Source organism: Podarcis pityusensis (assembly GCF_964106645.2).
Source record: "Podarcis pityusensis genome assembly, chromosome: 8".
Taxonomy (NCBI): Eukaryota; Metazoa; Chordata; class Lepidosauria; order Squamata; family Lacertidae; genus Podarcis; species Podarcis pityusensis.
Window position 1 is genome coordinate 87,513,641 of NC_138033.1, and position 12,453 is coordinate 87,526,093.

The 12,453-nt window shown below is 49.1% G+C and overlaps 1 protein-coding gene across 5 annotated transcripts in view; it reads left to right on the forward strand.

Moving 5' to 3' along the window:
* Positions 1–714: 714 nt before the first annotated feature.
* FER1L5 (fer-1 like family member 5) overlaps positions 715–12,453 on the forward strand; it is a 93,758-nt gene continuing 82,019 nt past the window's right edge. For 4 of the 5 annotated variants that reach the window (XM_081017231.1, XM_081017235.1, XM_081017234.1 and 1 more), the window contains exons 1-2: positions 715–4,463; positions 7,090–7,145. In XM_081017231.1, the coding sequence (XP_080873357.1) occupies positions 4,379–4,463; positions 7,090–7,145 (141 nt within the window). In that variant the 5' untranslated portion in view covers positions 715–4,378. The remainder of the gene's footprint in view (positions 4,464–7,089; positions 7,146–12,453) is intronic. The other variant, XM_081017232.1, reaches the window with a different exon arrangement.

The following is a 12,453-nucleotide window of genomic DNA, read 5'->3' on the forward strand; positions in this document are numbered from 1 at the left end:
AGCAGTTATAGGTGAAAGACCATGTGAAACTGCTTTGGATATGGTTTTTTCCTGCTGTACCCCCAGTTGTGTAATGCATGGCGTCATTAATCCATTTGCCATTGCCAATAGATTTAAAACTCTCCTCATCAAAAGCATTCATTTAAAGGAATCTGCCTTGTTGGGTGCACTTCTTTCTTGCATTGTGCAAGGAAAACATTGCCATTGAGAGAGAGCAGAACAACCAGCCCCAGCTTCCTGCCTTCGTACATATAATCTGCCTGTAAACTTCCTCTTCCTTAGTTGTGTTGCCCACAAAGAACTCAGCAGGAAGGAGAAGGGAGACAAAGCTAGAATTAGTTGGCTCTGCCTGTCACTGGCTTTGGTGCCACCTACTGTTGGCCTCCTGCCTTACCCCCTCCCTGTCCTTGCTCCCTTTTGTGGGCATAGGACTCAGACTCTTGGCTCAGTTATTCCCCAAGGCTTTATTACACAAGTCACTACATGGCCTAAACATACAGGTTACACAGTTCAGTGCTTCAAAGCAGAGATGTAACATACACGACTAGGCACAATGAAACTTGTCTCAGCACCCTTTGCCCTCTTTTTGAAGATCAGAGAGGACACGGTCATTTGTATTTTTCAGGTCCAAACCAACGGGACAAGCAAGCAGGCACTCCTGCAAGTAGGTTGGGTCTGCTCACACTGGTGCACCCGGGGGGGGGGATGGGCAGAGACAACCCCCCCCCCAGCCTGGTGAATCATGCCCCTTGTCAACTAGTGGGAAGGGAGGGGGCCACCTGGATTTTCTTCCTTAGGCACTAAAGTAGTCCAGCTCCACATCTTTCCACAACTTTATGTCCTTGAGGGGGCACAACCAAGACTTTTCTCTTTTGCTGGGGAAACTGCAGTTCTCTACAGCACCTACCAAGGGATTATTATTCCCTTGATTTAATTGAATGCCTTGTTGACAGCATACAGAACCATCAGGAACAGGTCCAATTAGATTTGACACCCTCCATTAAACCTCACAGAGTCATAGAACCTGTCACTCCTTTCTGTTTCCGTTTCAATAGATTCCCACCCACAGCATTGCAAATGCACCTGGGCGGCACTTTTGACTGATGTGCAACAGCTGTGGCAAAACGCTGCAACAAAAAACAGGCCAGCAGTTTGCTTCATTCCAGGCCGGGATGATCATTGCCTGCACTGCACTCCACCATAAGGCTCTATGTCAGCTGATGTACGTGTCGGCAGGGACCTGAGCTAAGAACCTCCTTGGCTAAATTCTGCTGAGGCCAAAATTCATTGAGGCTTCCTCTGCCTACCATTACCTCTGCCTTTTGTTATTCCTGGCTCTGTCTACTTTTTGCAGACCTGTTTTCCAAGAACAGCCCCAGATTTACAGAAGCCATCCCAGTTTCTGATTTGATCCCAGATTTTCCTTAGGTTGTCCCTATTTTCATTAGAGAAATGTTGGAGGGCATGGAGTTATGCGCCATCTGAAGGCAGCCCTGTATGGGGAATTTTTTAAATGTTTTAAATTTTACTATGTTTTTATATATGTTGGAAGCTGCTTAGATTGGCTGGGGCAACCCAGTCAGATGGGTGGGGCATAAATAATAAAATTATTATTGTTATTATTATTATTATGGAAAATGATCTCCCCATTTTCATTGGTGAAATGTTGGAGGGTATGCTTTCTGTTGCTCTGACCTCTGCCCCGAGAGCCCCCAACAGTGACCACCAGCAACCCATGCCTGATATCTAAAAGGATCAGGTGGGAAAGACCTGAAATTAGGGATGTCAGAGAATTCTGATGAAGACAGAAACCAGAGTGGAAATGCTGGTGTTCCCATGGCTCTGTCTCCACAGGCAGAGGCAACGATGCTTCTGGATACCAGTTGCTGGAAACCACAGGAGAGGAGGGAGAGCTTGTGCCAACTGGTCCTGCTTGCCAGTTTTCTGGCCACTGGGAACAAGAAGCTAGGCTAGACGCAGCATTGGCCTGATCCACGAGGTTCTTCTTATGTTCAGGTTCATCCTACATCCAGAACAGAAATCAGTCCAGTGAGTATTCACTGTTGCTGCTTTCAGTCCACAAATAATTCACGACTGATTGAGTCATTTGCACCGTGTTTCCTTTGCACTGAAATGAATGGAGCAGAATAATGCAATTACAATTGTGCTGCAGCAGCCAGCAAGTAGTTTTTTGGCAGAAGAGGAACTACAGTGGAATGCAACAAACACAGGGCAGAACAGGAAATGGTGCCTAAGATCCTACTTGAGATTCCTGATCAGCACCCTCCTCCCCAGGTTCCCATTTAAGGTTTAAAAAGGCCAAAGGGTACAGCCGACTTGATGCATAGTTCAGTCCTAAGTCCATTAATCACATGGCTTTTAGTCAACTGACTGATCACATTTGCATAAGATAAAAGCGATAATTATAAGGGGGGAAATGTCTACTTCATTTAAATGTCACAGCAGGTATAATCTTAAAAGGGTCACTTCCCTCTTCTGAGGTTGGCTATGTAAATTCTACAAGTTTGTGTGTGTGTGTGTGTGTGTGTGTGTGTGTACACACTCACACATATACACATACATACACACACACACACACACACAATGTGACCATTCAGGGGACCTTTTCAGCCAATCCAAATAGTTTAAAAGCTTTATTTAAAAATAATAATAATATTAAGTTTTCCATTTTAATAATCCAATAAAAACCACATTAAAACATTCCAAATTACAATACAATAAAAAAGCCAGATATAGGTGGCAAATTATATATCTTTGGGTGACCCATGCTCTGAATTTCACGAAGTGCTGATCATCTTAATTAGTCAATAAACCATTCCGATGTTAATCCTTCATTTTGTTTTCATTTATTTTTGCAACCAGTGGTCAGTTCAACTTTCGCCTTTGTAGTTCTGTGTGAAATATTTTTCCCTGTTGTAATCCACACTCCAGCAATTCCATTTTCAGTTTCTGCTCTCAGGAGCCGTAATATGCCACATCCTAAACAAAGAGACGCCATTAGCCCCGGGCAGACATCCAGAATTCCCCTCTGTAATCTTGCTCCATCTCCCAGGATGCTGGTACCTCTGCAAAAACACAATAACTCCAGTCCAGAATTCTTTCCATCCTTCCGCTGAGTGTAGCTGCCAAAATCTTCACCCAGTCAGTATTATATTTAAGCCATAATGGCAGCAGAATGCTCTTTGAAGCCCGCTTGCATATTTCAAACAGTTGCCCTTCGGGGGAGGTTTACCAGGTAAAACTGCAAGTACAAATATATCAAAAGAGAATAATAAAGGCTCACCTCCCCCTGGGGCTATACAATTAATCCCATCAGTTAATTTAGCAAGTGGGCCAGTCCTTTGTGCTGTCTTGCTTCTCAGCGAAGCTACTTTTGTTTTCTGCTCACAGGGATAATTTTAACTGCATCACAGACCATCATTAGTCCCGGGCAGATATCCAGAACTCTCCTCTTTGGTCTCCTACCAACTTCTAATGAGATGGTACCTCTGCACTAACACATTAGCTCCAATCAGGAATTCCTTTCATCTTTTCGTTAATGGTCATTGCCAGAATCATTGTCAAAATTTTGCACAGTCCATTTCGTAATTAAGCTTAGCTTCCACTCATGTATTTCTAACAGTTGTTCTTTAGTTGCGACAAAAGTCTTTTCTCCAATCGAATCCTTCTCAGTGGCTGGTTAAATTAGCAAGTTATTTTATCTCCACTAGTTCAGAGCATGCCTGTTAATTAAATCTGAATATTTATCTTAAAAAACAGGTGTCCTCTGCTCATGGTGTCGGCTTTGGAGTGTTGCTGAGATGCTCGGTGCATTGCGCCCAGTGCCCCCTGCCCCCTGCATTCCTTCAGAACAGGCAGCAGGTATCAGAGCCCAGGCCCTGAGGGGTTTGGGGAGGATAATTACTCCCATATTATCCTCATTGTTCGCACAAAAGGGCTCTGCTGTTATGGGCACAGCCATTCGCCATGGCAGCCAAACAGGAAGTTAAAAGCATAAAAGTTACATCCTTAGAGCAGTTCACATATGGAATATTTATTGCCTTCCTATTGTGACCTCACTTTTTATAAGTTTTCCTTCCATTTTTCTCCTTTATGATGTCAACCGTCCTTAGATCTGCATGCTAAAGAAGGCTCCATTCCCTTTGAAATGGGAAAATTGAGTGACAGGCTTTAAAGGGGGCTTTTGGAATCAACCATTGGATTGGTTTGGGGTCCTCATTAGCAGACTATTAACAGTGGAGGAAGAGAGGGAGACTTAAGGGGACATCTATAGTTTAAGAGATCCCTGGCAAATAACCAAAAGGGATCATCATCAGCTTTTTTCAGAAATAGAGGGGAAAGCAGGAAGTTGCACAAGATGTTGCGTGTTTTTGTTATGTCTGCTCATTTACAGCTTGAACAGGAAGATCGCCCTGATACGTATGTGACTGGTTCCTTCAGAGGTAAAGCAATAATGCAGTTCCACTTGCCTTTGAACAATTGTATTCTTGTCAAGGTTATAAGTAAGTCATGTTACCATGGGACGTCTGAATATTGTGTTAGCTGCAGAATTCAGCTTGCTAAGAATCTCAGCTTGATTACTTGCAACAAAGATTCTAGACCTTAGGACTGCAAACACAGGGCCAGCCCACCCACGAGGCAAGGTGAAGTGACTGCCTCTGGCAGCAAGATTCATCAGGGCAGGAGATCCTGATGTCAATCTTTCTTCGCTCTTTGTTCCCTCCCCTCCTGGCGGGGAGGGAGGTGCCATCTTGGGATCCAGCTCAGGTGTCAAAATGTATTGGGCTGGCCTTGTGCAAACATGTACTGGAAAGTGTGGGGAAACAGCCAGATAGAATCCCAGCACCCAGAGGAACAGCTGGGTGACATCTGGGTGGTAAAAGGTTTGAGGAGAGATTGTTCAAATGTGCTGTTTGCATAATACAGGTTTTTTTTTTTAAACAACAACAACAACCAACCAGCTTTTCTTGTCACACATCTGGAGTGTGGGAAGGGGCCACATCTCAGTGGCAGAGCCCATGCTTTGAAAGCAGGTGGTCTCAGACTCAGTCCCTGGCATCCCCCATTTTAAAAAGCTCCAGTATCAGGTGAATGGAACAGCCACTGTCAATCCATGTGGACAACCCTGAACTAGATGAACTGATGGTCTGGCAGCTTTGTGTTTCATCAAACCTGGGCCCTCCAGGTGTCCAAACTACAACTTGCTGACTGGGATTGATGGGAGTTGTAGTCCTAAACACCTGGAGGACAACAGGCTGATGAAGGCTGATGCAAAAGGTAAAAAGGTAAAGGACCCCAGACAGTTAAGTCCTGTCAAAGGCGACTATGGGGTTGTGGTGCTCATCTCGCTTTCAGGCCAAGTGTCCACAGACAGCTTTCCGGGTCATGTGGCCAGCAGGACTAAACTGCTTCTGGTGCAACAGAACACTGTGACGGAAACCAGAGCGCACGGAAACACCATTTACCTTCCTGCCACAGCAGTACCTATTTATCTACTTGCACTGGCGTGCTTTCAAACAGCTAGGTTGGGAGGAGCTGGGACAGAGCAATGGGAGCTCATTCCGTTACAGGGATTCAAACTGCCAACCTTCCAATCGGCCACAGCACCACCAGCATCCCTATGTGGAGGAACTTAGGAGCAAAAATGTCATTTTCATGTTTAAAACACAGATTACATTCATCTCTGATTATTGCTGATTTACATGCAAGTGAACTCCCTCTCCCTTGAGCTAGTCAAACTTCTAGATCTCATTTGCAATCCTGCTAGTCCTGTAAAAGGAAGTTTAAAGAGCATAAGCAAAGCACTGCTTTAAAAATAAATTATGAACCAATGATGGCCGCAGCGACAGAAGATTTTAAACAATAGTCCCAGATTGATCTTTCATGGTTAGGTTAAGAAGCGGTATTAAAAATGACTATAATTTCTAGGATGCTTTTTCTACTTGTCATTATAAAGAATGACAAAGGGCTATTATTGAACTGGCAAGAACTACTTTCAAACTTTGTGTGGAATAATAATAAAAAAGCCAGCGTTCCCATGGCAACCTTTGAAAAAAGCTCTAATGACGGAGCTGAAGGAGGAATGAAGTTTCCCAATATGGTAGATTATCGTCATATAAAACTACATATCTAAAGGTAATAGCCCATGAACTGAAGGTCACAAAGGTAACACCATGGTACAAGTGTCTAAAGCAGTGTCCAAATTCTGCTAGCAGTTATTCCGAGGTATAGGAAAAAAGAGAGAAGAGGCCAATAAATGTTTGATTATTGATTGATTCATTGCCATTCATATCCCACCTTTTCCCATATCTCACACAAATTGCTCTATTGCCAAAGTTGGCATGTGGGTTCCTGAGGTGGCAGAGGCTGCCTTTCTTGATGCTTGGACACAGGGCACTATTTTGAAACAAGGTGGTGAACAAAATGTTACTTTGGCATTACTTTGCTAAATTTCTCACAAACTGCCCTGTCCATTAAAAAAAAAAACATTTTTTAAAGAAGGTTTTAGCTGATACTGGAAGCTAGAGACCCAGAAGCAGCTCTTTCTCTGTGCTGGACCCAAAGCTGAACTTTGGGATTCTTGCTGCTCAGAGAGACTGGGGTGTGCACAACACTACATTTTTACAAAGTTCCGGGTCTTGTTTGCATTATTGTGAGTTGGAATCCTTGTTGGGTATAACTTTGTTTCCATCCTGGGGTCTGCCAAACACTAGGACAGAATGGGCAGTCTCCAACCAACACAAGGACTTCCACTTTTGCAACAAGACTCATCTGCCCCAAATCTGCTCCTGCTCCCTAAAACAGGTTTAGGGGGGACCCAGAAGAGAAAACCAGGAGGAAATCCCACGGTGCTAGTGGAAATCCGTGTACTGAGTGGACTTGTTATTCAGAGCTACTCTGAATACAACCCAATGCGGCCAGAGGCCAGTCGGCTCCCTGGGAATGGATGTGGTTTCTCTCAAAAGAACACAGGGATGATCCATGGACATGGCTGTTTGTCAGGTGTACTGAGCAAGGAGACCTATGCTAGTCATATTCATTGACAGAGTGTCCCCCCGCCCCTTTTAGATATTCACAGGGACACCAGAGTTGTGCAGAAGGAACAGAATCCCGTCTGGAATGAGGTAAACTCTTTAATCCTGTCTTGTCACTTGTCTGTGGCCACACCATCCATTTAAAGTGCTATAAACTGTCACAGTTTTGCCAAAGAATTCTGGGAGCTGTAGTTTGTTAAGGGTGCTGAGAGTTCTGAGGGCATCCCTGTTTCCCCTCCCAGAACTGCCGTTCTCCGTGTGGTTTACCACTCAATCTTTCTTCAAAAAGAACTCCTGGAATTGTAGCTCTATGAGAGGAATAGGGGTCTCCTAACAGCTACTTTCCATGATGCTTCTGAGGAAGCCAGGACTGCACATCCCTCAACTCCTTGAAGGTAAAAACCAGGATGCCATCTTCCCAGACACCATCTGCTTGTTCCTTCTCACAAGAGAACAGCGGCCATTAGGGGCATTGTGCCAAAAAACACGTGTTTTGGGGTGCTGCGCAAGATCGCAGCCCTGAAAAAAGTGCTTTTTCGGATGGAATCACGGCACAAAATCACACAAGATCACAGCACCCAAAATGGCTGCCATTCTCTTGCAAGACAAAAGGGGATATCCCAGTTTTTCTAGGAGACTTGCAGGGGATGGGCACTTTATTTTTATTTTTTTTGCAAATTAAATTTTTATTGATTTTCAGTAAACATACATACATTCATAAATTACACAAATATAGGTTGCATATTTAACTTAGGCTCTGTCATGCCTCTGAGTTCCCTCCATTTCTTTGGTAAGTATCAAATAAAATTCTAATGTGGCTGTTATGTAGTGTAGTTTCACCCTGGGCCAACAGGGGGATACTGTATATAGTTTTCACTCAGGTCTGTAGATAGTTTTCACTCAGGTCCGCGGCAGTTATTTTAGGCGGGAACTCTGGGCTGTTGTGGTTACAATGTTGACAGCCGGCTGCCTATAAATACAGGCCGGCTGAGCTGTTCGCAGTTAGTTCTATTCCAGCTTACCATAATAAAGAGCTACTTGAAGAAATCGCTGTGCCGGCTGCTATGTCAACCCACCACCTAACACTGGCGACGAAGGTGGGATTGATGGACATCAGAGCACAGCCAGATGCGGCCAGCCTCTGAACTGAGCTGAATCACTGAGCTGAATCACAGAGCGAAATCACTGAGCGAAATCACTGGGCAGAACCAATTCAGAGCTGACTGTTCTGGCTAGAGCACTGTGTTCCATCCATCGCCCTTCACGCCGGCATCGGAATCATGGCTTCACTTGTGCCTCTACCGCCGTTTGCGCCAGCCTCTGAATCATGGGACTCCTACCTCGCTCGGTTCGACTGCTACCTCCAAGCCAACGAGCTGACAGAAGTATCACAGGAGCGGAAGCGGGGCCTATTCCTCAGCCTCTGTGGGCCTGAGGTGTTTGAGACGGCCCGAGCGTTGGTTGCGCCTGAAGCAGTCCAGGCAACACCATGGGACACGATCCAAGAGAAGCTCCGCAACCACTACGCACCAAAGCCGTCCAAGATTGCTGCCCGCCATGCGTTCTACCACCAGAACCAGGCAGAGGGGGAGTCAATCAACAACTACACCACCGCCCTGCGACAGGCTGCAATGCACTGTGAGTTCCGAGACTTAGACGATGCCCTGATGGATCGAATCGTCTGCGGGGTCCGGGACATCCATCTGCAACGGCGCCTCCTAGCCAAGCCAGACCTCACGCTACAGAAAGCCATTGAGGAGGCTGTGGCCTCAGAAGCTGCTGAACGCTCCGCCCAGGAGATCCGCAAGTCCAGCAGCCCGCGTCTTGCTAGGGAGCCAGTTCCGGTGCATCATGAAAAGCCCAGCAGTGAGGAGGCATCCTCCAGTGAAGACGATGACGTGCACCAGACAAAGCGGGAGCGCAGGAAGTTCCAACAGAAGTCCAAGGGCCAACCGGAATGTGCTGGCTGCGGAGGCAACCATTCCCGTGCCAGGTGTCGATTCAGAGACTCCATCTGTAGGAAGTGTTCCAGAAGGGGCCACATCGCTAAGGTCTGCCGATCGGCTCCGTCTGACACCCCCCCTTCATCGATTCGCAAGTCCAAGTCTTCACTCCAGTCTGCCAAGGAAAGTTGTTTCGCTCTCACCAACTGCCGCTGCCCGTCTGGAACCACGATTGGCCAAACCGACTCGCCTACGCGACGCAAGCTGAACGTCACGGTGCTCATTGAAGGAGCTCCATGTGACATGGAGATCGACACCGGGTCTGCCCTGTCCATCGTGTCATGGAGCACCATCAAAAGACTGGTACCCAGAGTGTCCAAAAGGCAACTCGACTCTCACCGCGTACACCTGAGAGACTACCAGGGAAACGACATTCCCGTGGTAGGCGTTGGCCGGTTCCGGATCGCCTTCAAGGATTTTTCGGGCCTGCTCCGGTTGGTGGTGGTCGAAGGTCAGCGGCCAAGCCTCCTAGGACTAGACTGGTTTGATGCCCTCGGCCTGGAAGTCACCGGCATCAACTGCATCTCTAACGCAGAGACTGAGGGTCTGGTCAAAGACTTTGCCGAGGTTTTTGACGGCACCTTGGGCCAATATACAGGTACGCCCATCTCCTTTAGCCTTGATCCACAAGTCGCCCCCATCAAGCTAAAGCCACGCCGGGTTCCCTTTGCTCTCAAGGCTAAGGTGGATGAACAACTGGACAAACTGATCGCCCAAGGAGTTTTGGAGCCGGTTGACCACGCAAAGTGGGAAACCCCCATCGTCACGCCTGTCAAGCCAGATGGGTCGGTGAGAATCTGCGCTGACTACAAGTGCACGATCAACAAGGCACTTCAGCAGCACGCTTATCCGGTTCCTGTTGTCCAACACCTGCTGCATTCCCTGGGTGAGGGTAAGGTCTTCGCTAAGCTGGACCTTGCCCAAGCCTATCAACAACTGCCAGTCGATGATGCCACTGCTGAAGCCCAGACGATCGTCACCCACCGGGGGGCTTTCCGTTGCCGCCGGTTGCAGTTCGGGGTGAGTGTGGCTCCTGGCATCTTCCAAAGCCTTATGGAGCGTCTCCTGCAAGGGCTTCCGGGCGTGGTACCATATTTTGATGACGTCTTGGTGTCTGCAGACTCACACCAGCAGCTGTTCGAGCGCCTCCGTGCCGTGCTGACCAGGTTCCAGGAGGCCGGGCTCAAGGTAAAGAGGGAGAAGTGCCAGATCGCCGTTCCACAGGTAGAGTTCCTGGGCTATCTTATCGATGCCTCCGGTCTTCATCCAACCACATCCAAGATCCGCGCTATCCAGCAGGCCCCCACCCCAAAGAACAAAACGGAGTTGCAGGCATTCCTGGGGCTGCTGAACTTTTATAACATGTTCCTGCCCCACAAAGCCACAGTGGCTGAGCCTCTTCACCGACTCCTTAGCACTAAGACGCCTTGGGCCTGGGGTCATCGGGAGACGGCGGCCTTCAACGCGGTCAAGGCTCTCCTTTCTTCAGACAGTGTGCTGGTACAGTATAGTGAATCCAGGCCACTGGTCCTTGCCTGCGACGCCTCACCTTTTGGCATCGGGGCTGTCCTTAGTCACCGTTTTCCAGATGGAAGAGAAGCACCGCTCGCCTACTTTTCCAGGACCCTATCTCCGACGGAACGGAATTACAGCCAGCTCGACAAGGAGGCATTGGCACTTGTGGCTGGAGTGAAGAGGTTCCATGAATACCTCTATGGCAGGACTTTTGACCTCATCACTGACCACAAGCCACTCCTGGGCCTCCTCGCCGGTGATCGTCCAACTCCACCGGTCCTCTCACCACGCATGCTGCGATGGACTGTTTTCCTGGCTGCCTACCACTACCGGCTCATCCATCGCCCGGGGAAATCGATGGGCCATGCCGACGCCCTCAGCCGTTGCCCTCTTCCAGCATTTGTGGAAGACCCGGCTCCAGCTTCATCGCTCCTTCTGATTGAGGATCTTCCGGCAGCGCCTGTATCGGCTGCCACTGTGGCCTCCGCATCTGCCCAGGATCGCACCATCAGCCGGGTGCTCAACTGGGTGTGGAGGGGGTGGCCACAAGGGCCTTTTGCATCGGAGTTCCAGCCCTTCGCAACCAGACAACATGAACTCTCAGCTCATCGTGGCTGCCTGCTGTGGGGAGACCGCATCGTGATTCCCCAGGGACTCCGTCAGCGCGTCCTGGAGGCTCTGCACGTTGGCCACCCGGGAATTGTCAAAATGAAGGCGTTGGCTCGGTGTTACGTCTGGTGGCCTAATATGGACGATGCCATCACTGCCTGGGTGTCCGCCTGTCAAGCGTGCCAGGAGTCGAGGCCTGCACCACCGGCAGCTAAGGGACACACCTGGGAGACGCCAAAGACACCCTGGTCGAGGGTGCACATCGATCTGGCTGGCCCCTTTCACGGCCGGACCTTTATGGTAGTGGTGGACGCCTATTCCAAATGGCTGGAGGTCGCCCTGATGCCCTCCACCACTACCGAAGCTGTCATCCGGGTGCTGCGAGGCCTGTTTGCAACGCATGGGTGTCCTGATGTCCTTGTCTCTGACAACGGACCGCAGTTCACGTCAGGCACGTTTGAGCGGTATCTTTTGGGACTGGGCATCCGCCATGCCCTAACGGCACCTTTTCATCCATCCAGCAACGGGCAAGCGGAAAGAATGGTGCGCTCGACAAAAGAGGCACTGGCGCGCCTGGACCGGGGAGACTGGCATGAGCGGGTCGCCGAATACTTGTTCGTGCAACACATCACCCCTCATGCGGCCACAGGGAGGAGTCCTGCTGAACTGCTTATGGGCCGCCGCCTCAGGTCACCGCTCGACCGGCTACACCCAGACTTTGCCGTGGCTGAACCCCCAGGCTGTGCCAACGCACCACGGTCATTTGTCCCAGGAAACCAGGTCTTTGCCCGGAACTATGTGGGGGACATCCCTTGGGTGCCAGCCACAGTAGTGGGAGTCACTGGACCTCGCTCGTACCAGGTGGCACTCGAAGACGGACGCTTGTGGCGACGGCACATAGACCAGCTTAGGCGCAGGGTTGGGGACTTGGACACTACCGAGGTGCCCCCAACTGCGCTTGCGGCTCCAGAAGAGACACGTACAGATGGCGAGGCCCCACCTACACCTCCCTCACAAACTGCCAGCGTGGAGCCGAACCAAGCCGTTTCAGAACAGACTCAGACCACTCCACTTGCGGAGGCTCCACCCACAGCAGCGGATCCAGGGGAGTTGGTTCCAACGCCACCTAGGGTCGCACCACAGCCTCAGCGAGAACTGTGTGGCCCTCCGGACTTGGCTACCAGTCCCCGGCGGTCTGGCAGAGTTTCCAAGCGCCCAACTTATTTAAAGGACTATGTTGTTGGACAGGTATCACTGTTGGTCTAAGTATG